This window comes from Silene latifolia, chromosome X (genome assembly GCF_048544455.1).
Source record: "Silene latifolia isolate original U9 population chromosome X, ASM4854445v1, whole genome shotgun sequence".
Classification (NCBI taxonomy): Eukaryota; Viridiplantae; Streptophyta; class Magnoliopsida; order Caryophyllales; family Caryophyllaceae; genus Silene; species Silene latifolia.
The window spans coordinates 3,480,709-3,506,058 of record NC_133537.1 but is presented as its reverse complement, the minus strand read 5'-3'; the positions used below and the strand labels follow the sequence as shown (position 1 = coordinate 3,506,058).

General features: G+C 37.9%; 3 protein-coding genes across 4 annotated transcripts; 1 reads left to right on the top strand and 2 right to left on the bottom strand.

The window, feature by feature from the left end:
• Positions 1-2,465: 2,465 nt before the first annotated feature.
• LOC141622302 (uncharacterized) lies at positions 2,466-12,589 on the bottom strand. Of its 2 annotated transcripts, none has more exons than XM_074438352.1 (15): positions 12,311-12,589; positions 12,108-12,196; positions 10,583-10,649; positions 10,349-10,464; positions 9,777-9,843; positions 9,642-9,690; positions 9,059-9,144; positions 8,619-8,884; positions 8,393-8,448; positions 6,064-6,149; positions 5,239-5,331; positions 4,790-5,150; positions 3,904-4,421; positions 3,061-3,295; positions 2,466-2,877 (listed from the first exon to the last, which is right to left on the bottom strand). In XM_074438352.1, the coding sequence occupies exons 1-15, from the start codon at positions 12,509-12,511 to the stop codon at positions 2,621-2,623; spliced, it is 2,547 nt and encodes an 848-aa protein (XP_074294453.1). In that variant the 5' UTR covers positions 12,512-12,589; the 3' UTR covers positions 2,466-2,620. The 2 variants fall into 2 exon arrangements, with proteins under 2 accessions (XP_074294453.1, XP_074294454.1); XM_074438353.1 differs by having other exon boundaries at positions 3,904-4,352; positions 12,311-12,569.
• A 1,903-nt stretch (positions 12,590-14,492) lies between these two features.
• Positions 14,493-16,250, bottom strand: LOC141622301 (histone H3.3). Its single transcript, XM_074438351.1, has 3 exons — positions 16,148-16,250; positions 15,203-15,274; positions 14,493-15,089 (listed from the first exon to the last, which is right to left on the bottom strand). The coding sequence occupies exons 2-3, from the start codon at positions 15,272-15,274 to the stop codon at positions 14,751-14,753; spliced, it is 411 nt and encodes a 136-aa protein (XP_074294452.1). The 5' UTR covers positions 16,148-16,250; the 3' UTR covers positions 14,493-14,750.
• A 2,749-nt stretch (positions 16,251-18,999) lies between these two features.
• LOC141622300 (uncharacterized) lies at positions 19,000-24,670 on the top strand. Its single transcript, XM_074438350.1, has 15 exons — positions 19,000-19,371; positions 20,163-20,239; positions 20,411-20,569; positions 20,671-20,884; positions 20,963-21,049; positions 21,158-21,297; positions 21,390-21,470; positions 21,811-21,875; positions 22,151-22,326; positions 22,413-22,543; positions 22,643-22,730; positions 22,845-23,058; positions 23,133-23,224; positions 23,415-23,812; positions 24,304-24,670. The coding sequence occupies exons 1-14, from the start codon at positions 19,204-19,206 to the stop codon at positions 23,793-23,795; spliced, it is 2,073 nt and encodes a 690-aa protein (XP_074294451.1). The 5' UTR covers positions 19,000-19,203; the 3' UTR covers positions 23,796-23,812; positions 24,304-24,670.
• The last annotated feature ends 680 nt before the right edge of the window (positions 24,671-25,350 follow it).

Sequence of the window (25,350 nt, the reverse complement as noted above, 5' to 3'; positions counted from 1 at the left end):
AGATAAAGCAGCCACACAAATTTTAAGAAGCAACAGAAGACATTTATGGTTGCCGGTACGCGATAAACAATTATAGGACGAAAATCAGGTACTCCTTAAAAATAAATGAATACTTTTTATTTAGGGCTGGAAATCGAATACGGTAACTCATGAAGCGACCCTTGACCCGTGGTAGAAAAACTATGAGTAAAAGAAACATAACCCGGTACGACCTCCCAAACGGCTCAAATTTAAGTGTATAATACACGGTTTTCAGGATTTTTGAGTCGCGGAACAAAAATGTTTATAAATCATACAGACGTTCCTCGAGCCAGATAAAGCAACCACACAAAATTTGAGAAGCAACAGAGGACATTTGAGGGTGCCGGTACGCCATAAACGAGTCTCGAATGAAAATCGGGTATTCCTTAAAAATAGCTGAATACTTCTTATTTAGGGCTGAAAATCGAATACGGTGACTCATGAAGCGACCTCAGTCGCGTGGTTGAAAAAGTGGTAGGAAAAGAAATATGACTCGATACGACCTCCTAAACGGCTCAAATCTAAGTGTATAATACACGGTTTTCGGAATTGCAAGGTCCCGGAACAAAAATGTCTGTAAATCATATAGACGGTTCCTCGAGTTAGATAAAGCAGCTACACAAATTTTCAGAAACAACGGAGGACATTTGAGGGTGCCGGTACGCGATAAACGAGTCTTGGACAAAAATCGGGTTTTCCTTAAAATTAGATGAATACTTTTTATTTAGGGCTAAAAATCGAATACAATAACTCATGAAGCGACCCTAGACACGTGGTAGAAAAAGTGGTAGGAAAAGAAACATGACCCAGTACGACCTCCCAAACGACTCAAATTTAAGTGTATAATATACGGTTTTCGGGATTTCAGGGCCCCGGAACAAAATTGTCTGGAAATCATATAGACAGTTCCTCGGGTCAGATAAAGCAGTGTCACAAATTTTCAGAATCAACAGAGGACATTATTACCTCGGGTCTTAAGTATTGTCTTCAGTGACGGAGCCGAGAATATAAGTCAGCGGGGGCGAAACGGTAATATAATAAGGGGGCTTCAAAAAAAATCGAAAATTTTAACTAAAAATTTCGAAATTTTCGAACGCCAGCGGGGGCGACCGCCCCTGCTAGCCCCTCCCTGGCTCCACCACTGATTGTCTTAGATAGCTCTTATAAGAGTTTGTATTAATACCTCCACAATAGTGAAATTTATTTGTATTATACTTTTGATTTTGGTGGTTTCACAATTATATTAACTCGTACGAGGTACGGGCTTTCAAACTAGTAGTATAAATATTTTGTGATTCCCGATGTATTCCGCTTTTGCCTTATTCCTCCCACATGAGTATACCTAACTGGTCTTAAGCTTAAGACGGATATGCACGTCTTAAATGAGAATATGCTGAATGAGTTTATGATCCATGTTCTACTTGCACATCCATTTTATTGACTGAAATACAAATTGTTATTATAGATGGTTATAAGTAGACATGTCAAAAGATAACCCAATCCGAAACACACACCGAAATCCGCCCGAAAATAACCCACTCTTTTAAACCCTAGCCCAAAACCAACCCGTTCTTTTCAACCCAAACCCGTAACCAGCCTGTCCAACCCGTTTAACAGATCAACTTTTTAAGCGTAAAACGGGTCTAAAACAAGTCATCTACCGTTTACCCGATTAGTATTGAGCACTAATTTGTCATCTACACTTAGGGTGAGATTATCAGTAAGACTCTCACAAGTCTTAAGACTCTGCCATATCAGCTTTCCACTAACTTTTATTTGTTTATTGTTCACGCTCACCTCAGACTTTATACATTATCCGTCAGACTCACCTCAGACTCTACTTTTTCACTTTACTCCTTTTTTTCACAAAAAAGAAATGACACATGAGATTCACTCATTGGTTAATTTCGATTTAAGGTGGGGTCGAGACTCACCCAAAATCTTAAGTTAAGTCTTGGATTTCCAAGACTCAACTTAAGACTTTGTCAAGACTAGGGTAGATTATTGGTAGTCTTGAGTAAGTCTTGTCTCAGGACTACCAATAATTTTTTCCTTAAGAGTTATGACTTGCAGTTTTTAAAAACCTAGTTGAACATTCGTCTCCAACATCATAAATTTCACACAAATTCTCATTGATGGCAGCCATATTTGGTCTTCAGCTGAAGACGGGCCAAATGTCGCCATTTTAACTACAAAATGTTACCATTTTAATGACAAACTATTATAGCTTTAAAAATTATTTACCTTAAAATGGTTACATTTTCATCTTAAATGGGTGACATTTTGCCCGTCTTCAGCTGAAGACCAAATATGTCTGCCATCAGCAAGACTTGCTGTAAATTTCAAGAGAGTAGAATTTTTTACCCTAATTTCACTTATAGCTACCGATAGTACTGCTGTCGGAGAGGTTTAATTCAAAGGGATTCAGAAGGTCGTCATCAAAATGCACATGAAAAGGAAGATTCTTTTACCAAATAAAAATGCAACATCATGCATAAATTAGTTTGCTACATCTACAGCATGGTACAAGTTGCACAACAAAATTTATGAATTCCTCAATTGCTCAAATCCAACTCTATGCTCCTACCATAGCTCTTTTTTATTCATTCATGTCGGTCTGGGTAGTACCTTCGTCTTTCATCTCAATGTCGTTCGTGGCAGCAACTCCATTTGCTTCCACATTGTGGGATTCAGTTTGACGGTCATTTGGGGTTCCCATGCGTGTGTCGAGTCTTTCAAGCAAATCTTGGCAATCTAGTGCTGTGACCATAACATTGATGTTGGACCTTCCCTTCCAACACCCAATTGCTATTGTTGACGAATCCATTTTCGGAGGACTAGACACTTCCTGGTGAGCTGCAGCAAGTGATGAAAAATTAGCGATTATACAAAATAGAATCCTCTACTTAGTTATGATGAATATCTGTAGGCTAAAGTTTGCCCTTGAGTATTAAAAAAAGATGGATGCGGATGTCAATCCTCAGGTTCACCAAGTGACAACAAAACCACAAAGACAAACAATATTAAGAAGCAACTAACCTTCTTTTAGCACCACAACGCAACTTCCTAATTCTAGTTTGGTAGCCCTCTCCCCCAATTCAGCATCAACAAAATCACCGAACTTGATAGATTTGTACTGCAAGAGATGCTTGAAATCAACAAGCGATGCAACTAATATTTGCTTGGTTATGTAGGGGAGCAACACTGGCAATCCTTCTGATGATATGCGATATCTACATGCTGAGGAGTTGCCATCTTTCGATGTCTGCCGTTCCTGCAACGTTACAAATTGATTAGATACGAGATTGACAGAATTCGCCTACAGCCGGTTTCTGCCACCAAAACAGGACATTGTATTTATCCAGAATTCCACATCTTCTAATTTCTTATTTTTAGGTCTTTAAATGCTCCCTAAAGCACTAAAAGATCATTTGATCTTGGGTACAATGGTCATACAGTAGGACAGGTCATCTGTTTGATTTTACTGAATGAACCTTAAAAAATCACCATCCTCATTTGACGTATGACTGTTTTTTTTGGGTGCAATGACGTATGACTGTTTTGCCACCTTTAATTCCATAAACAGAAAGGCAGCATGAAAAAGCTCGTGTGGGAGAATTCTTTCAGCTGAAAATACACTGACAAGCTACTAAAGTATATATTTGGCTTTTCTATATGTATCTCAACAAGTTCAGCTTTGTTATCATTTACAGACCGACTCTACCCATTCCAATTCATACCTCTATAAGTTCCAATCGACTACAGTACAGGGATTCATATATACTTCACAAATATAGGAAAGATATACTGTTTCTAATTACAGCAACAACTATAGAAGCTTAAATATTGAAAATGCTGAACAGTAAGCAAAAGAGAACTTACAAACATCTTCAGGCCAACAGAGGCAATCTTAAGTTGTTGTCCTGCTAAAAGATTCAACTCCAGAACATCTTTCACTGGTTTAGATATGTAGTATATCCTCTTCACCCTCTCAGTATCACTATTTCTCGACACAAGATGACCATACAACGGAAAAGAGTCGTCTATTCCATAGAATTGTTTGATATTGTTCACAACCGTTTCCTCTTTAAACAATAACACAGGGTCGACGCCTTTCCATTTGCCCTGGACCTGTAACTTTCTCTTTATTCCAACTTTTGCAGGGCTAGGTTCCTTATTATCAGAAGCTCCTTGATCATCTGATCCATCATCACCCAGTTTCAGAGCTTCATTGTCTAAGGAAGTTGCATCTGTTTCTGCATCATCTGCCGGGGCTGTTTCGCATAATTTTGTCTCTAAAAGATCATCCACCTTACTTGCATCTTCCACACCTAATTTAGTAAGTTCTTCATTGTCATTAACCATGGGTTCAATGGCACCTGCATCGTTCTCTTGAAATACTGCAGGAGTTTAAAATAGTTGCAACAACATTACCTCATGCCTCAAGCCATCAAACATTCCCGCCTATGGCAAGGTACATAGGTCAGATATAAGCAACTTAAACCCGTGTTGGAAACACAGAGGAGCTATCAAAGGTTCACCTATGGTAGCGTAAGTGGCCAGGTGGGTCAGACGTACGCAACATTACCCTGTGTTGGAAACAAAAGAAGTTGTTTCAAGATGACTCACAATAAAATTTTATTGGGAACAGCATCGACCAATAGCTACATTGGACACTTTATTGGCCCATTATGTTTTCTTTCATCATACACAAAAGCCAAAAAAAAGTGGATCTTTGGCTCCATTGGAAATGGACATGGAAATGTACCTGGAAAAGGAGAATGCTTGTGAAAGACTGCGATAAAAAAGGATCCAGTGTTCTGGTCATGAGGCACAATTCGCATGCAACGCTCAAGAGGGAGACTTGAAACATCATCATCATCAACATCACAAGATGGCAGAGAATCAGCTTCAGAAGGTGAAACGGCATCTGTTTTAGCTGGATTCAAAGCAGAATCATTAGCCATCTCCCCATCATTTCCAATACATGTTTCAACCACAGGACCATCAAGAACTTCAGACGAATCAACATCATTTCTCCCTGAAGGGAACATGCTACAAAGGATACCGGGCCTTCGATATTTTGGCACAGTTTTATATGAAGATAGCCAAAGACCTTTGTCCCTGACCTGCATGTCCATGATAACAATGCCTTATAGCCTTGATCATCCAACTAACGTAATCATGGGAGCAGAGAAGCGTGATTTTTAGGATTACCTTCCATTTTTTAAGACCAGGACGACGAACAAGCTGAGGGAGCTCGCTAGAGACGTCAATAAGTTCAACAGAGTCCCCACACCTTCGAAGGATCTGAAGAAAAAAAATATGACATATTTGTACACAAAGGACAAACAACAGAAGATCACTTTATATCAATTTAGCACCACCAACTACAAACAATCTCCCCCTTTTGTACTTTTGATAGAGAGAAACTTAAAGAGCTGAATGCTACATTTACGATTTCTGATAGGTAAAAAGCATCAGCTACACAAGGAAAGGTAACATAGGAAATATACAATCGTTTATAATATATCATCATCAGAGTTCAGAATTATTGCCAAGAGATCACTAGACAATTTCATCTACAAACTTCTTCCATTGGGAAAAGAACGAGGTAGCAGAAAGGCAACAAATCTATTCCTCATTTCTTCGCCCCCAAAAAGATAAACAACTACGCGCTCACACAAAGAAAAATAAGGTGGACAAAGCCTCACATCAAATACCCTACACTTGATTGTCTATATGACTCTTACCAATTATTATGTATCATACTAACTCACGGCCAACACTGACCGAGTCCCTCTCACCAAACTCGGAGTTACACTTAATGTTATGCTTGTTGATAGTGCTTGTATGGATATATGACTAATATGAGGGAAAGAAGACAATGGGGTCACTTCATCTTTGAAGGAGTTAAACCTAGCTTCAATAAATTCATTACAACATTAACAGCAAAACCTTAGTCCTAAAATGATTTAAGGTCATCATTTTAATTCAGAGGAGAAGAAAGTACCAAAAGAAGTTTTTTGGAGGAGCATTTACCTCAGCGACTACAGCTTCATTTTCCACTGGATTCATGGAACATGTTGAGTAAATCATTCTTCCCCCAACTTTAAGCAGAGAGATACCTGTCTCAGGAGACCACAAACCCTTTGCTTAAGACCAAACTCAAAAAACTTACCACCAAGTAAATAAGAATTCTTCTTAATTGTTAGGAGGCCTAAACAAGTCAACCACGACAGCAACATTTACAGATCTTGATCAGAAAAAATATTATCATGGCATTTTTGCATAGGAACATTTGGCAGTTTCCAATAATGCCAATGGTTTTTTTAGTGAAAAAAAAGCCAACGGTTCACAGTTATATGTCTTTGGAGTATGATATAACAGAGAAAAATGAAGTACGTCGGTTTTTATATTGTTGAGTAGAAGCCAACCGACAGAGGCTTGTCAGACTTACAAGTCATCAAGAAATACTGTTCGTGTGTATTCAACAAAGGAGAAAGGTAGCACAAATCTTCCCCCACCCTCTACCTGGTCATATACAGGACAGCAAGAGCCTTTAGGGAGTGTTTGTTTCGTGCATGGGTATGGGTTTGGTATAAAAAATCATACCTGGGTGGTATGGGGTTGGAACTTGATTCCTCATACCATGCGTTTGTTTCAATTCTGAGCGGTATGGGTTTGGAGTTCAATTAAAAGTTAAAATCAGTAAAATAAAATATTTTAATCGAAAATTTTAGTATTATAAAATAATGAAAATAAAAATTCAATCAAATAAGTATATAGAAGATTTGATTTACATTATGCCATAATTTTTATTTCACATTTTTGCTTATTTTAATTTCAATACCATGGGTATCAATCTCATACCCACCCCCCTCCTCGGGTATGAGAAACCCATACCTCATGGGTTTGAGGTATGGGTATGAAACCCTCACATTTGCCAACCAAACACATAGTATGGGTTTAGCTCATTCTAAACCCATACCTCATACCTTTTTCAAGTGAACCAAACACCCCCTTAAGAGTTTGACTCAGTTGAGTGATATTGTAGTAACCTAAGCATTTTTCTCCAAAGAATATATTTTAACTGTTTATCCTTGAGGACATTAATATTATGGCAGGAGCCTTTCAGGTTGAATCGTTTATTCCTGGATTCGAGTGTATACTGTGTGTGCGCGCGCAAGCGCATGAATACTGCGTGTGTGTGTGTAATATTTTGATGTGTATGTGTGCGCGTATATGTGAGATACAATGCAAATTATCAACTCCATCAAAGTGAACTCTATTGAGCTAGGCAAAAATGAAATATAATAACAGATCTTCAAAGGGCTCTTTATGGAGCCTGGATACATGATGATGGTGAGGTACTAGTTTCAAAATCCATACAGTAAGAGAGGGAGGGAGTAAAAGAAATAAACCCTTCCATGGTTTTGCTATAAACAATCTACTAGTCTTACTAGTGATAAATTATAAGACACTGCCTAAAATTTACCCCAGTTTGCAAATAGCTACCTAAAGTTTTATTTTTTGTTAAATACCAGCTACTATTTACCAAAGTTTGTTAAACACTACCACAAGTAGATTTCGTTAAAAATAGTCAAATTTCTGTCATTAACTAACGGAATCACGTGACAATTGAGATCTTCTTTTGGTCTCTTATCTCTTTCCCCTTCTTTCCTCACAACTCTTAATTTCTATTTAGTAAAGGCTAATTTAACTCCTATATTAATTCACAATCGCCATCAGTGAGTTGACCAATGAAGTAGAATCTCTTCTTTCGTTCTTCACAGTTCACATTATCTCCTTAGTTGGTATGCCATTTCAGGGACAATGCTATTTCACAGTTCACATTTCCGCCTTTGGAGGGGCGACTTGACATTGCTATTGTGAGGAGTTGGTAATGACTGGTTACAAAGGGTTTGTACTAGGTGAGGATGGACAAATATAGAAAGAAAGAATGAAATTGAGGGTATAAATAGGCAAATAGCTATGGTGACAATTGCGTTAAAAAAAAGGAAACAATGTATTAATAGTAAAACTTGGAGAAATTTGATAATAATGGATAGAAAATGAGGGCAATTAAATGTCATTTACAATGGCAAGTAATTCCATTAGTCAATAAACAAAGTTTGGCACTTTTTTGACGGAAATCTACTTCTGGCAGTGTTTAACAAACTTATGTAAGCAATAGGTAGTGTTTGACAACAAATAAAATGTTACATAGTTCTCGGCAAACTAGGGTAAATCTTAAGATAGTGTTTGACGAAAAACTCAATAAAAAAAATCACATTCCGTTGTACTCATTCGTTTCCTTTCTTAGTAATGACTTAATGCAATTTTAATTAAAATTCTCAACAAAAGCTACCTCGCATGGCAATCTTTAGCTGCAGACAATGTAGCCCATTGCCCATTCCTGCATTCCTGTAAGATAGGCAAACAAAGAAAGGAAATGAACGAAATGTGAACATTAACCAGTAAGACAAACCGTTGTGGCAATTTTACATAGATGCAAATTCTTGGTAAAATAAATGTAAATTTATTGGTTTGACTATGAAAAAACATTCAAAAAAGAACATTGAAATCAAATATACCATTTTCTCCAAATGTCTGGGGCCTTTCGGAGAGTACCATCACCACTGCACGGCACATCGCATAAGACACGGTCAAACATAAGCTGGTTGATGCTTAGGCCATTTTCAGCTTCAACGATGGAAGAATCGTGGTGAAATTTGCTGAGACGGCAGCCAGGGAAATTTTGTGCTTCATGATTGGTAACTATTAAATTGGCAGTGCACATTCTCTTTGTCTGATGGATAAGAAGGTTACTTCTTTGAATATCAACATCATTTGCAACAACCTGGTGCACAAGCGAATTTTAACTAAAATCATTAAAGTATTGCCACCACAAAATCCAGGAACTCGCCAAAAAAATATATTCATAAAAAATACCTCTTTCAAAATAATGGTACAACAAAGGCTAAGAATGTCCACAAGTAGGAAAGATAAGAAACGAAAAATAAAAGAACAATACCATTCCATTTGGCAATGAGCCAGATTCATTTGTGCGATGAATAATCTCAAGTAGCTGAAATGTTTTTGATCCCGGCGCTGCACACACTGCACATAAGAAGTTAAATAGGAGAGGTGAAATGTCTGACGTCAATAGGAATGGTTCACTGCAATTAGCCGATTGTGTTAAGAGTTTTAGATAACCAAAGACACGTGAGGCAAGAAATTACAACCACCACCACAACCAGGGGTGAGTTCACCATATCAAATGGTGTAGCACGTTGTTGAAGAAACATGTGAGAATTGAGTTTACTGCTACACCATTAATTATGCTTTGACCCTTCATTAGTTAAGTTTGTCAATTCCCTAAACTAATGGATTGATACTCGTAAACGTCGAGTAAACATTTCGCTACACCATATTGCCCTTCAGTGCCTAAATGGCTCCCGCAAATTGCGGGGTAAGGGGGGTTAGATGTATGCAGCCTTACCCTTGTGTTAGCAACATAAAGATGCAAAAAATTACAAAAGAGAAATAAAAGGTGAGGTCGCTTTAAAACCACATAAGTTGGGGGTCATACTAGTAGTAAGGAAGGACATGCTTACTGTCTAGTACATAATGATCTGGGTGTACATCCAGAAATAGAGGTGGTACCTGTTTAATAAAAATTACCAATCAGTGTAATACTTCAAAATATTTCAAAAAAGAACACTCGTGATCTGACATGCTAAATAACCCACCATGCTGACAGCCTCTTGCCGTGTTATGTTCCCTATTTCATTAGCTAGCTTCAAAAACTCATGGAACCTGAAAATACACCACCGCATGGCATAAATACTAAAGTATCCTATCAGCAAAAAAAAGGACAATACAGCAAGTTAATATAGCTTTTAGACCCTGTTCTGTTCACACTTCACAGAACACTCCCTTAATTGGTTCAAAACTTCAATCCACCACAGTTCTCATAACAATATAGTCCCTCTGTCCCGGTCATTTGTTGTCCTTTGATTTTGGCACAAAGACCAAGGAAAGAGAAGAGGGTCAATTACTAAATGACAAGTGGAACAAATTGAGTGTGAATGATCAAATTACTCCTCAAGTTCATTCTTAAAATAGAAAGGACAACAAAGGACTGAGACACCCCAAAATGAAAAAGGACAACAAATGACCAGGACAGAGGGAGTACAATTCAAAGAATGCTTAACTATAATATCATAATCAATTGTATCGCTCCAACAATTTCAGTCACTTTTGCCTGTGACTCAATTTTTAGAAGGGTTTTAATGGATTTAAAGAAAAAAGGCAGCCTCACCTCTCGAGTGTTTGGTTTTTCCTCAGCTGATTACGTGAAAAATTAGAATGCCATGCAAGATTTTCTGGGTACCAAGGAAGTGGCCTAATGGCTGCAGCTTCATCTTCCCCAGAGAACTGGTACAAAATAACAAGCAAAGTTCAGGAATTAAAGTATCATAGACACTACATGAAATAACAGTTTGGAGTAATGCTTATGATAATTGGAAACAAATACAAAACATTATTGAGCAACCTCAGTCTGAAGGGATTTGACAAAGTCATTTTCTAGTTGTGAGCGGATATCCGAGCAGAATTGGCTACTGCAAAATCCAGGCATAGAACAGAGAATCAGTAAAAAGAAGGATATAACATAAGATGTGCAAGGGGAAATAATTGTCTAGAACGCATCATATTTCAGACATATTCTTTATTTACGAAATAAGATGGCTTCGCTCTGCTTAATGGCCTTTCTCATTAATGATTGAAAAGAAAAGGTTGCCACCCTGGTTGAGAAATATAGGAAAGAGTTCATAACTCTTAATTTATATTGTCCTAATTGACGAAAGGTTGTTTGTAAACTTATGCACAATTCAGGAAAAAAAAACACTCAAAAGAGTCGCAATTAAACAAAACAATGAGTTAAACTGTTTCTATGTAACTTCCTCCCCTATATTTTAGGCAGACGATATCACAAATTCACATTCATAAATGTCTAGTACACTTATTATGAGCCCAGTTTTTCCACTCTGTCTTTGACTAACAAAGGTGTGTAGTCATAGTTGTAGTCAGGCTCAAATCAAATTAAATTGACTGACAATACCAAAATCACACGGATAAACTAGTAGAGATTCTAAAAGTGGAGAAGTAACTGCATAAATTCGTAAAACCATGTTGCTGGTCAAGCAGCCTAATCTCTACAAATTCCATCAGAAATCAGAAATGTCGAAATCGCTAACCCTATGGTGACAGCCTACTGCCAACCAGTGGCAACCATAGATCTTAGTATTAATAAACTAGTCATAAGAGATAAAGATTTAATAGAGTTTGCTACCAACAAACCCATTACAATTACCGCAATATATTACCAAGGACTAAATAAGTCATATGGTTCATCTCAGAATGTGTAATCCATTCACAAAATCACCTATAGCCATGGTGATAACCTACCAATGGGCCTGTGGCATCCCCAAATTGTACCACCCCAAGCCCGTGACAAATAAACGCAAGTTTTTGTTTCAGATACTGTAGGAGGGAGGGTTAAGAAAAATGAAACGATGTCATGCTTCCTCCATATCTTCGCCTATGTTGAAAGGACTTTGAATTCACTTCACATACGGGAAAAAAAAAAATGAATCCCTCCATTTTCCTCCCACCCAATTAACTACACAAAAGAAATCGTTCCATCCTTTCTTTTCCTTTCAAATGTCCTCATCGAAACCAATGGTTAAAAGTTATCCGGTCATCACTCTAAAAATCACCATCATTACCGCCACATAACATTGGCTATAAAACAACAACCCGTAAGCTTATTCGTGCTTAAAACCTCCGATAAATTAATGAAATAGCTCTAAGATTAAAACCTCCCATAAAACCTGAGATCTATAAGCCTATCAGCCTATGTAAGAAACTTACCTTAGACATCAAATATAAATCAGCTGTCTCATTCATTTGTTTATGTGGGACAGAATTTGAACAAATGTAAACAAATGATCGAAAACTATTAAACCCTAAACAACAAAAGGAAACAAACGAAACCAAAGCAAGGAAGAACAATAAACCTAGAATTGATACGGAAAGCAGAAGGTAAAGGCTTGCGTAAAAACTCCATAAACGTATCCCATTCTTCAGGAGCAACAATTCCTTGCTCCTGCAAACTCGGAATAAAATAGAAAAGTAAACAAATGATTGAGCCGGGAGGGAGTAAATAAATAATTGAGACGGAGAGAATAGACGATAAGTAAACAACGGAATAAGTGTATACCTTGTAGTAGACCTCGAAAGCAGCGTTGTGAGTAGTGAAGGGGTCCCATCTAACTTTGTTTTCAGAATTGTTAGTGTTATTATCAGCGGTATTGTTGTCGGTAGTTTTATCGGCATTGGAGTTGGAGGAGTATTTCCAGACATTTTCGCGGTCTTGTTTGAAGTGTTTGCGCTGCGTCCGGCTGCGTCCTCGTCCGCCCATCGTCGCCGTCAATTGGGAAATGGAGGGAGGATGCAGTTGGAAAAATTACAGTGGGAAGGTTAATGGTTGGTTATGTATGATGGGCTCTTCATTATTCATTCATAATAGCCCATAACACATTTGCAACCCAGCAATTAGGGGTGTGCGGTGGGCCGGGCCGGTGCGGGCTTGGCCGAGCTATAGGGCAGGTCGGGCTGGGGAAGTGGAGCCCGGGCACGACACTAAATGAGGACCGCGCTGGACAGGGCCCATGGCGGTTCCAGTTTTGTCCAGCTCACTTAGTAGCGGGCCAGTGTCGGGCTAAGCTCCGCCTTATATATTTTTTTTTTTATTTGTGTTTGGACCGGAAAGGGCAGGAGAAATCGTGGCACTAGCCCGGCACTAGTGGCTGAGAGGGCTGGGCTGGCCGGTTTTGCATTTTTCGACCACGCACCCGGGCTACCCCGCCACGTTTCACAGCTCTACCAACAATTATTTTTGGATTTGAAATCTACTGGCTACATAACAAAATGGATACTCTTTTATTGAACCGTCCTATGACATAGAATTAGCCCAAAAGAAGAGTACCTCGATGTTAACATTTAATATATATTTTTATTTTGATAACCAAACATTTTAAGATGAATACTGGCATTTTTAAATATGCAAATCATTAATATAAAATATAAGCTTATTAAAATAAAATAAAAAATTATAAATCTATTAATTAACTTTAAGACAAGTTGTTTTAAGAAAAGAAAACCAAAAAGGAAAAAAATGAACTTGCACAATTAAATCGTTAACCATGGCAAGTTTGCAACTATCCATGACCACCCTAATAGTTGCGGGGTACTATATAAACTTAACAAGTTACAAGTAACAAGCAACCTCGAAATCAAATTTTAAGTTGGAACATTGACCGTCATAACTTAGGTGGTCATTTGTCCGAATTGGGATGGGTTTTTTTCCCCCTTTTCAAATCGTTTATCCTAATTAAATCTATATAGCCTATAAGTCGACAAGCCTCTCACCTGTTATTATTTTTTTTTTTTTAAAAAGGCCCTAAAGCCTAAATTTTATTTAGCCTTCCAAATCAATGAATGCTACATAAAATAAATTGATATACGTTCGTCTAAACCGCTGAATCCAACCTAGCCCGACTTGCCTCCAACCCGTCAACGAGACATGTCCAGGTCTAGCGAGGCGCATAATGACACGTCCAGCTCGCCCAAGCACTCAAGAGTCATGACCAAAGCCACCTCTACTTGTATACGAGTAGGTACAAGAAGTGAGTTTTCATCAAATTTCAAATCTTTGGGACATCCGGATCTCCACCTATTTAATTAATTAGTTAGTCTGGCTGAAAACGGGTCGGAGCAAGTGACGGGTAATGTCACTCATAAAACGGATAGGGGAACAAGGTGGGGGCACCCCATGTGCTTCCCTAACTCCTCTATTTGGGTCATTTGTAAGAGGAAATGGTATCCATCACTCCGGATATATGCCGTCTTCAATGAGATTTTGTGTTAATGTTTTGAGTAACTCTAGACTCTAGTCCATCCAATCCAATAAGCAACCATCTAATCTAACTGCAATAGTATCTTACACCCGTCTTACTTTTAGGACCTAGCCTTTCACTTCATGAGTACTCCCTATATGAAATAGCTTGGTGATCTCCGTTTCTTTTGAATTCAAATTCAATTCTATTTTTATCCTTTTTAGGATGGTTTTATTTGAATCTCCTGCATCAACCAAAGAGTGTTGGATAATAACCAGCGGGGATTACAAGAACACGAAGAGGGCAACTAGAAATACCAGCAGCACGATTATGGTTGTTCCAAATGGGCCAAGAACCACCACGGTTAGGTTACCAACTTACCGTCTCTGACTCGTACAATGGTATCAAATTGAACTGATCCAAGCGAAGGAGTTTGCTGTTTCACACTAGAAGCTTGAATGGGAAGAGGGATCCAAACAAGACCTAATCTGAAAGACATCGAGATCAAACTACAAAACCAACAGTTGATCGACTTAAAAACGGAAATAATGTCGAGCTTACATTGAAATTTAGAAAGAACGTTCGACACAGAATAAGTGTGACATCCCAAAACACAATTAATCAGAAACAACTACACCCATATTAAAGTTGCAATTAAACACCACCGCCGCCATCATTCAACTACACCATTCCTAAATCCCAACATTAAAGTACTGCTATATTAGTCCATGTAAGAAACACTAGCAGACAGCGAGTGCTAGCTTAAGCACGTTCACCCCTGATCCTCCTGGCAAGCTGGATATCCTTGGGCATAATAGTGACGCGCTTGGCATGGATGGCACAGAGGTTAGTGTCCTCAAACAGACCAACTAAGTACGCCTCAGCCGCTTCCTGGAGGGCCAACACAGCGTGGCTCTGGAAACGCAGATCAGTCTTGAAATCCTGCGCTATCTCACGTACCAGCCTCTGGAATGGCAGCTTCCTAATCAAAAGCTCAGTACTCTTCTGGTACTTACGGATTTCACGCAGTGCCACTGTACCAGGACGGTACCTGTGGGGCTTCTTCACTCCACCAGTGGTTGGGGCTGACTTCCGAGCAGCCTACATTTGCAATTTCATAAAAGAATCATCAATACAACAGCATTCGCAAATCGCAAACTTACACAGAGTAAGTTTCACTGAATAATTAAGTTAGGGAGGCAACGGAGCATTACCTTGGTAGCCAATTGCTTCCTAGGGGCCTTGCCTCCAGTACTCTTACGCGCAGTTTGCTTAGTACGAGCCATCTACAATAATAATACATAAAATGTACAATCATTCAATTACATTTCACAGCACAAATACGATTAAACCACGCCAAATTAGGTAAAAGATTTAACTATTGACAATTTCCTCTTTCTGTCTCAATCATTTGTTTTTCAATTAAAATACCGTCTTCAATCTGTTGTTTAACTTTGATTAAATACCGCTTAAAGGACAGCCCGGTGCACGATGGCGTCCCCGCTAGGGGAGGGTTCGGGGAAGGGTCCCACCACAAGGGTGTTATAGGGGCAAGCCTTCCCTTGCCTTTTTGGCAAGAGGCCGCTCCAAGGACTTGAACCCGTGACCTCACGGTCACAAAGCAACACCTTAACTAGTGCGCCAAGGGTCCCACCACAAGGACTTAAATACAGCAAAAACTAGGTTTTCCTCCTCCCATTGAACTGTTTACATTTTTCAAAATTCATCGCATAATTTAAAAATGTATAAAATTCAATGAAACGGAGAAACGAAGAAAGCATCACACCGATTATCTTAAACACTGATTGAGCTATAAAAATCGGAATCATCACTGAAATCAAACAATCTCAAAATACTACAGACAAAAATCTGGATTTCCAACATATTTCTAGCTAATAATTAAATTAATCAGTGATTAAAACAGCTAACTACTCAAACAAAGCAATTTAATTCAACAAATTAACTAAACATCAATTTAAACCTAATCACAAATCTCCGTCCGGTCCAATTCACAACCTTATACTAAATATCGTGAATTGGACCGAACGAAAAAAATAGATATACTCCCTCAGTCTCGTTTCGTTCTGAAAAAGGTAAACAAATGATCGAGATGGAGATACAGAGACTAACAAAAACATAGTAGTAGTAGATAGATATACCTGGACAAATCTTGAAAGGTAAAGAGGTTTTTTTTTGTGTGTAGAATTAAAGTTGAGGGAATGCGAAAAATTTGGATTAGTTGGGGTTGGGAGAGATTATATAGGGCTAAAGGGTGGTAATCTGACGGTTGGTATTAGTGATCCGTGTGCTTCTTAATCGTGTGATTGGACGGTGATTATTAGTGAAAGTTGTTTCTTTTATAATGAAGTGGACGGATCAGATTTGTTGTTGCAACTTCTGTGCGGATCGTGGTTCACTGTTTTTAAGATTCATAATTTAATTTAATTTAATTTAATTATACTCGTAATTCTTATTTGAGAGACTGAGACGGTCTTATATATGGGATAATAATATTTGTATGAAATATGAATGTGGTGAGTTGTGACGATGAAATTTGTCGACTACATCGTTGATACTTTGATAGTTTGATGATTTCATTTATCAATTTAATATTTTGTATGCATTCGATTTTACCATCTGTGAATGAAAATGGTGAATGGATCATATTATCTGGTTTTTGATCCATCAAACGATACCTGATCTTGCCCATTGACACACTTTGGCCTAATTCAAGGGTTAAGACAAAATAAATTAGCTACATCATAGAAACATACGTTTCACATGTTTCTCTCTTAAACGAGTAGAATTAATCTCAAATGTGGTACTATTGCCGTTGTTCATCATCCGATCACTTTTTTATTTGAGAAATTAAAGTTACAAAGAGTTAGACATACGGTATAGGAAGAAAAGGAGTGCTCCACATACATAATCATGATTACATAAAAGGAACAAAAATGCAGCATAACGGGGTATGTTTTTACATAAACGTATCACAATTTGTAAATTTGTCCGGGATAACATAACTACGATCAATACTCTCCAACTCACTCTCGAGAACCAACAATTGGAAGCGCCTATAAACCCTTTTTACGAGGAATAAAGGCATACCAAGGAGCAAATAAAAGAACATCTTGATGAAACCGATCAAACCCATCTACATAGAAGAGTCTCGTTTTTAAAAAACTACACTACTTATCTATAATTGCGTAATTTGATTAATAATATTACGTTATTTTTCTATTTCTATATCCTATATATAAATAAAAAAAAGCACACGTATAGTAAGTAACTGAGTCATGCTATATGGATGAACATCTTGTTTCTTAATTTTAGTTTGCAATTGACAGGTTTTATGTGAAACGAGTTCTACGTTTTCATATATTTCTTGCGTGAAATGGTATGTTTTGCAGTAACCTGTTCAGCTTTCCGGGTTGTAAAATGTTAATCAATTAGGCATATTGAAACTGGGCCATGATTAAGAACAACTTGACTGTGTTGCGCTCGCATATTGATATAGCATGAGCCCATCATGTCCTAGGAGAAACGGTAGCCCAGTTCTCAATGAATCAACCGGTCTTCCTTCATGCGATCATTTTCGTCTGAAGGTTTCAGACCGTTATATATAATTCGTTTACAGTCAAATGTGACTTTGTTTAAATGGTAAACATTTTTATGATACAAAATGTGACCCAGTTTAAGTGGTCACATTTTACCATAAAAAATTGTGACAAAACCCGTCTGAAGGCTTTAAGCGGAATTTATCGTCTAAAATGAGAATTTGTGCTCAATGTTAGAGCATCAAGACTCCAAACTAAGATAAATACCTAAATTTATGCAAATTGCAGGTCATCTTCAAGTACATTTTTAGTGATTATGTGTTTATATGGTACAAAATCAACTAATTTTTGGGATGTAATTGAGTCGATTTGAATTTGAACTCGAGTGAGTTTGGCATTTGCTCTAAAGTTTGAGTTTGAGCTCAGAATCGGTTGAGAACTCTTCGAGCTTAGAAAGTTAAAGCTCGGAATCAGTTCGAGCTCGATTAAATAATTTAATTTCTTAACTTTCTTTCCCCAATACAAGTTAAACGTCTCTTTAACCGAGTTGAGTCAAAGTACACTAACTAAACCTCAATAAAACTCATTCCCCGGACTAAATCAACGGGAAAAAAGACGAGAAAAAGGATTGTACATCGGATGTACTACATCATACTTAATGATTTTTTGAGTTTTTGTGTATTTTTTTCGAGTAATATAGAGTGTATAAATTACATTTTAGTTTTGTAATGTCAAAAATCAAATTTTTTTGAGCTTATATGTAATTTTTTTGAGTTATAATGTAACTTTTTGAGATTAAAATTTAAGTAAATAAACTCAAAAAAATTAAAATAAAACTCAAAATTTTTAGATTAAAACTCAAAAACTTACTGTTTGGCCAAGCTTAAAAAGTGTTTAATTGAAAAAGTAGTAGCTTGGCCAAACATGGTAAATTAGAGAGTTTTAAAAGTGATTTTGAGAAGTCAAAAACTTATTATTCACCTCCAAAAGGAGAAGTAGATATTTACTACTTCTACTTCTACTTTTTACATAAAGAACCAAATAAGCAAACAAAAGGTGTATTAAAGTAATTAGGCCAAACATGTAAATTTTGTGAGAAACCGCTTTTACAAAAGTATGGCCAAACAACTAAAACTTTTCCGAAAAGTAACTTGTGAATAAACTCTTTTTAAAAAGGAAAAGTCATTTTCCATAAGCGAGGCCAAACAACACCTTTATCTTAACACTCAAAAACTATATCATCTGATGTAGTACATCAGATGTATAATCTACTAACTGAAAAAAGACACGCCGAAGTCAGTCATTAATTAACTCATTAACCTTGGACAACAACTAACCCAAACCAAGTCAAAAGACAAATAGTGAGGTGAGAATGTGAGATAGGCAGCAAGACTGGGTCTAGTTAATCGGTACGGGCGGCGTTATAGGGGGTCAGATTTACGGTAACTTGGGTTAAAATAATCAATAGCGTGACGAAATCAGTATTACAAAACGACTTTCCTCCCTCCCTCTCTCCCGCCACTTTCTTTATTTATCATTTTATTCAGACGACTTCTTTGTTTTCTCTTCTCACAATCTTTGCAGCGATCACACCAACTTTGTGTATTAATCTCCGTCTTAACCACTAGGCTAAAACATCTTCGGTATTATAGGCGAAGATGTGGGTGTTCTATTTGTTATCGTTGCCGATGACAATTGGGATGGTCGTTGTAACCCTCAAATACTTTGCAGGCCCACGCGTGCCGTTCTATGTCTACCTCACCGTCGGATACGCTTGGTTCTCTTCGCTTTCCATCATCATCCTCGTCCCTGCCGATATTTGGACGGTACGTCACTACCCTTCTCTTGTTAATGTATTTTTCTCTCGTGGAATTGCGGAACCAGTATTTATAGTTCATTAAGTCTTGCTTCAGAAACCAAATGGGTTTAGTGTGGTGGTTGCTCACCTCATCCCTTAACCACGAGGTCAAGGGTTCGATCCCTGTCTATGGGAATGAAGCAAACTCCGGTTTACCTCTTCGTGAGAGCACCCGCAGCGAGAGGATTATACACTATTGTCGACGGTGGACACCCCGGTTTACACCAAAAAAAAAAAAAGTCTTGTTTTAGACGGTCTGAAATAAGACGGACCAAATGTAACTATTTAATAACAAAATGTTACGAAGTTAAGTTGTCACATTTTACCCTGAAAATGATGGTAAAACCTGTGTTACTCAAACACGTAGACACGTGTCGGCGTGTCGGACACGGCTATTTTGGGTGATTTTTCCTGTTTAGTGGTCTAAATTGAAGTGTCGATGTGTCGTGTCGTGTTGGACACCGACATGTGTCTGACACGCGACACGACAGTTAAGTGAAGTGTCGGAGTAACATAGATGGTACTCCCTCTGTCCCGGTCATTTGTTGTCCTTTTCCATTTTGGGGTGTCTCAGTCATTTGTTGTCCTTTCTATTTTAAGAATGAATTTGATGAGTAATTTGATCATTCACACTCAATTAATTCCACTTGTCATTTAATAATTGGCCTCCTCCCCTTTCCTTGGTCTTTGTGTCAAAACCAAAGGACAACAAATGACCTGGACGGAGGAAGTAATATTTTAATTTTGATGTTCTTGCAGACGATTGGTGGGCATGACAATCACGTAATTTCTGTATCTTGGGGCTTGTCATATTGGAGCACATTTTTCCTGACTTGGTACGTTGTCACGCTTGTATACATTACGTCTCAGTGTGTTACGCACTATTCTAGATTTTCGGTTGTGGCTGGCGCAGAAACTGTAGCTGTATGTTTTGCAAAATATTGCATCTCAGTGTTGTTGATAGTCTTATGTACAGAGTATTTAGACTATGTGATTTTTCTAAGCAGGGCTGTCGTCCCCCTTATCCAGGGTTATGAAGACGCTGGAGACTTCACGTGGACAGAACGACTTAAAACAAGCTTGCATGTGAACCTGGTGTATTATCTAGCTCTTGGATTGATTGGTCTTGTTGGACTCGTTCTACTTGTTACTATGCGCAGGGATTGGTGCGTCATAATTTTTTCATGATTTGCTGTTTAAATACGGAGTAATTATTGTCTAACATGATCAAGTCATGATCCCTCTGGACGTTTTTCGTCTGAAACAGGAATGGTGGTGTTCTGGTTTTTGCGATGGCTTGCTCAAATACGTTTGGACTTGTTACCGGAGCATTTCTGCTTGGTTTTGGTTTAAGTGAAATTCCACAAAGCCTCTGGAAAAATGCTGATTGGACTTTTCAGCAGAAAGTATTTTCCCATAAGATCGCTAAAATGGCGGCAAAACTGGATGAAGCTCATCAGAACTATTCAGATGCAATTGTGGTGAGTACAGCCTGATTGTGTCAGCTATTTGGTTCTATCTTTCAAGTTTTGATTTTTCATCGTGCTGTCCTCTGTTAGGTTGCTCAAGCAACATCGAACCAAATGTCAAAGCGTGATCCTTTAAGGCCGTACATGGAAATCATTGACGGAATGTTAGCTGAGATGGTATGGGAAATTTGTAATTTCGTTTCTTAAACCTCTTTTTGGTCTACATATTATAAGTCCAACTCGGTGCTTCTGTGCTTGATTATTCCTGACTCTTCTATACATCAGTTCAAAGAAGATCCATCATTCAAGCCACAAGGTGGCCGATTGGGAGAAAACGACATGGACTATGATGAAGATGATAAATCAATGGCTACCCTTAGGCGTCAGCTTAGACTAGCGCATGAGGATTATTATCGGTACAAGAGGTTAGATCTCATTCTTAAAATGATAGATGTTGTTCTAGTGCTCCAGGATCGGTTTACAATCTGAGTTTTCTAACTGTTTTCTCATTTTGCAGTGAATATATGACGCATGTCTTGGCGGCTCTTGAACTGGAAGACACCATAAAAAATTATGAGCTCCGTGATGTAACTGGATGGTTTGTTTCTTTTTCTGCTTGCTTTCCATTCATTTGGCTTGCCACTATAATTTATTCACTTTGCATCCTACACGCGATTTTTTTGGAGAAATTCTTAGTCATTTGGGAGGATCATAGCTAAAATCAAATGGTAGTGAACAATATTTTATGTTGAAAAGTTTGGTTTGTCTTTAGATACTTGTATAGGGATGCTCTGACTAGATTTTCCAATTTACTGGTTTAAGTTCTTTAATGTCTGTCACTCGTACTATCGCGCTGGTCTGGCACATGACAATCACGCGTTAACTACTTTTTGTTTAACATTCGTCACAACTCACAATATCTCGTGCCATCCCTTCAGGAAGTACGTTTCAAGTTTGAGAGGCAGTCATTCCGGCTCAGTTGGGTCTATCTTAGATACTATTGGTAAGTAATGTCTACTCTATGTCTCTAGAGGGTGAAATTAACTCGAGGTTTTGATCTTCAGGTTTTTTTTGTTAGCTGGCAATGATTGTGGTGTACTGATTTGCTGTCCGAAATATGGAGTTCTTCGTCCCCCTTTTTCATTAAGATCCTTTCATGAAACTGTTTTGATGAATTCTTAAGAGTTTCTTGTTTTTCCTTGTACTAACAGAGCATTTACAATAATTTCAACTGTTCAAAGGATATATATATAACCGAGAAATGATTGCTTCTTTCAGAGCTATTATGGCGCTGTTTCATGAGGAATCAATTGCAAAGAGTTCTGGCAGTCGTTCTTGGTTGCATGTCAGTTGCAGTTCTTCTGGCGGAGGCGACATTGCTGCCCAGTGGAGTTGATCTCTCTCTTTTTTCTATTCTCATCAAATCTGTCAGAAGACAGGAGTTCTATGTCCAGGTATTTTTCAGAAAGCTGTACTCGTTTTTACCGTCTTTGTCAGCACTTCAGTAATTATCGTAATACTATACGCCTTTGCTTGCCAGGTGTTGGCGTTTATACCGCTAATGTACATGTGCATATGTACATATTATTCATTGTTCAAAATTGGAATGCTGATGTTCTATTCATTGACACCAAGACAAACAAGCTCTGTCAGCCTACTTATGATTTGTTCGTAAGTCATTTCTTCAGTCTCTATTTCCGGAAAATGAATATTCTGTCACCTGCGTTAAGAATTGACCTGACGTCAGCTATAATCGCTTCCTTTTGATAGGATGGTTGCTCGATATGCCCCTCCAATCTCTTACAACTTTCTAAACCTCATCTGCCTTGATCAGAATGCTAAAACAGTATTTGAGGAGGTAAATCGTAGATTTTCTGACAGATGCTGCACGTTTATAGGATTACATAATTCTGAGCTGTTCAGTGTCAAATATTATGACAGACCTTAATCGCGTTTGAAATTGATGTTTTAGAGAATGGGAAATATAGACGACGTGGTCCCTTTTTTCGGGAAAAAGTTCAACAGAATTTACCCCCTTATTATGGTTATATACACACTTCTGGTTGCAAGCAACTTCTTTGATCGAGTGATCAGTTATTTTGGGAGCTGGATGAGATTCAGGTTTGGCCGTGAACAAAATGATATGGATGGTTTTGATGCATCTGGAGTGATTATCTTACAAAAAGGTAGTACTGTTGCTCCAAATTTTTAATCTTTACGTGTAATGTCGCAAAAATTCATTTCTGAAACTGATGTGCAGAGCGTTCTTGGCTTGAACAAGGCAAAAGAGCACCGTTGGCTAGAATTGTCGACAATATAAGCTTAGACGTGGAGTCTGGGTCGAATGAGAAGGTAAACCGTAAACATGTTTCATTTGCAGTCTTGTTTAGTACTCGGTACTTGGCCCTGTTCTTTTGGACTTAAAAGTCACTTAATTTAAGTTCACTTCAGATCCTATAAGTTCAGTTCAGTTCACATCAGAACAGTTTCAGTCTAAAAGAACAGGGCTAGTAGATTTCTCAACTAACTGCAAACAATTCAGGACGACACTATAGCCGATGGTGTGGATACAACTCTGCTGAAAAATTTAAATTCAGAGGCTCGTCAAAATAGAGGGAGCGGGGAGGTTATCCGCAATAAGTACAGAGAAGAGAGTCGACAACCCTTGAGCTCAAAACTCGCAGATAATAGCACTGCTACACCGTCTGGTTTGTTCACTCCATGGCAGACGATGAAGTCAGGCATCCAGAATATTAAGACAAACTTTGGTTCCAACAAATTTCTTCCTTTACGACAATCCCAAGAAAGTGAGCGTCTTTCACAAGCGTCCTCTTCCAACTCTCTCGATGAAATATTCCAAAGACTGAAACGCCCAACAGTGGATAGCGATGTATACAGTGATGACCGACATGATGAACAGTAACGTGGTAGCAACAAGATGTCAAGATGACGAGTCCATTTTTGAAATAATGGTCAAAAATAAAATATTTGTCGTTTTGGGTCGGTTTTGAAAATATTTGTCAAAATGGTGTCCACTTAGGCTCGGGATTTCTAGACCTGAAACACGCCACTACTAATGGCGTGTTTTGTGAAGGAAACACGCCATTAGTAGTGGCGTGTCTTTACAACAATTTTTTTCTTCACCTGACTGAACTTGAAAAAAAAAAAATAAAAAAAAAATTACATAAGACACGCCATTAGGGGTGGCGTGTTTCCCCCCGAAACCCGCCATTCCCAATGACGTGTTTGTTTTAGTCCATTTTTTAATGAAGTTTCTTTCCGTACTCATTATAAACACGCCATTGGAGTGGCGTGTTTTAGGTCCAGAATTCCCGAGCCTACGTGAACACCATTTTGACAAATATTTTCAAAACCGACCCAAAACGATAAATTTTTTATTTTTGACCATTATTTCAAAAATGGATTCCAAGATGACATGTTCTTAGAGACAAATGTATATTAGACGATTGTAATAGGAAATAAATATAATTGTTGGGCCTTAACCATCACCTTAAGGTTTTGGTTGAGATGGTTTATCTATCAGATTGTATAGCTCCGGTCTCTGGAGTTCTGAGAGGGTCAATCACCCTTTAATGAGTAAGGTTTATGATCTATTCCGAATTTCCGATTCTACACTATAGGCCATAGGAGATCAATTGCTGCAACATTGTAATTGTGCAGCGATTTGAAAAGAGAGAGCATCATATTGTAACAAATCTACTGCAACATTGTAATTGTGCAGCTATTTGAACAAACGTATGAAAATGACTTGAAATGAGGAAATATGTCGTTATTGTCGAATGCATTCACTCGAGACCAAACAAAGGTGCATGTGGGTCTACCACATGAACTAGGCCTACTACAATTAGGTTCACAATGTTGACACCCGACAAGCAACAACTTGATCCAAATTAAAGGCAATTGGAATCGACACAAGAAACCGTGTCCATCGTACGGGTCCAATTATTTCGGTTATGTTTATTAATGTGATTTGGCCCTCAAACAATTAGATCGAAATGGACATGTTCGAGTCCAATCATCATTTAAGTTTAATTTTGGCGAATTTAATTGGTCATAAGAATATTAGTTCATCAGCAAATCGTACTATATATGAAGATTGAAGAGGATGTAGTGTACTCGTGTGTGTTATTATGATCCCTTGTACTTGTGAAGTACTGAAATACGGTGTACTTGCTGTTGTTCCACATTTATATATCAGTTTTACTAACGTGTGTTTAAGGGGATATGATAAGAAACCATTTAAGAAAATATATTTAAAATCTCTTAAAAATATGGTTTTATATGATATCTTATCACACGCCCTTATCACAAATTCACAATGTAGATAAATGCACTTCTACATGTAAGCCTAATTAAAATGAAATGTTTCATATATATTACTATTACATTTTTTTTTTTCGTGCACATGAGTGGCAAAGCCCCGAAATAAACTAAGAATTCAACGAGGAAAAACGACT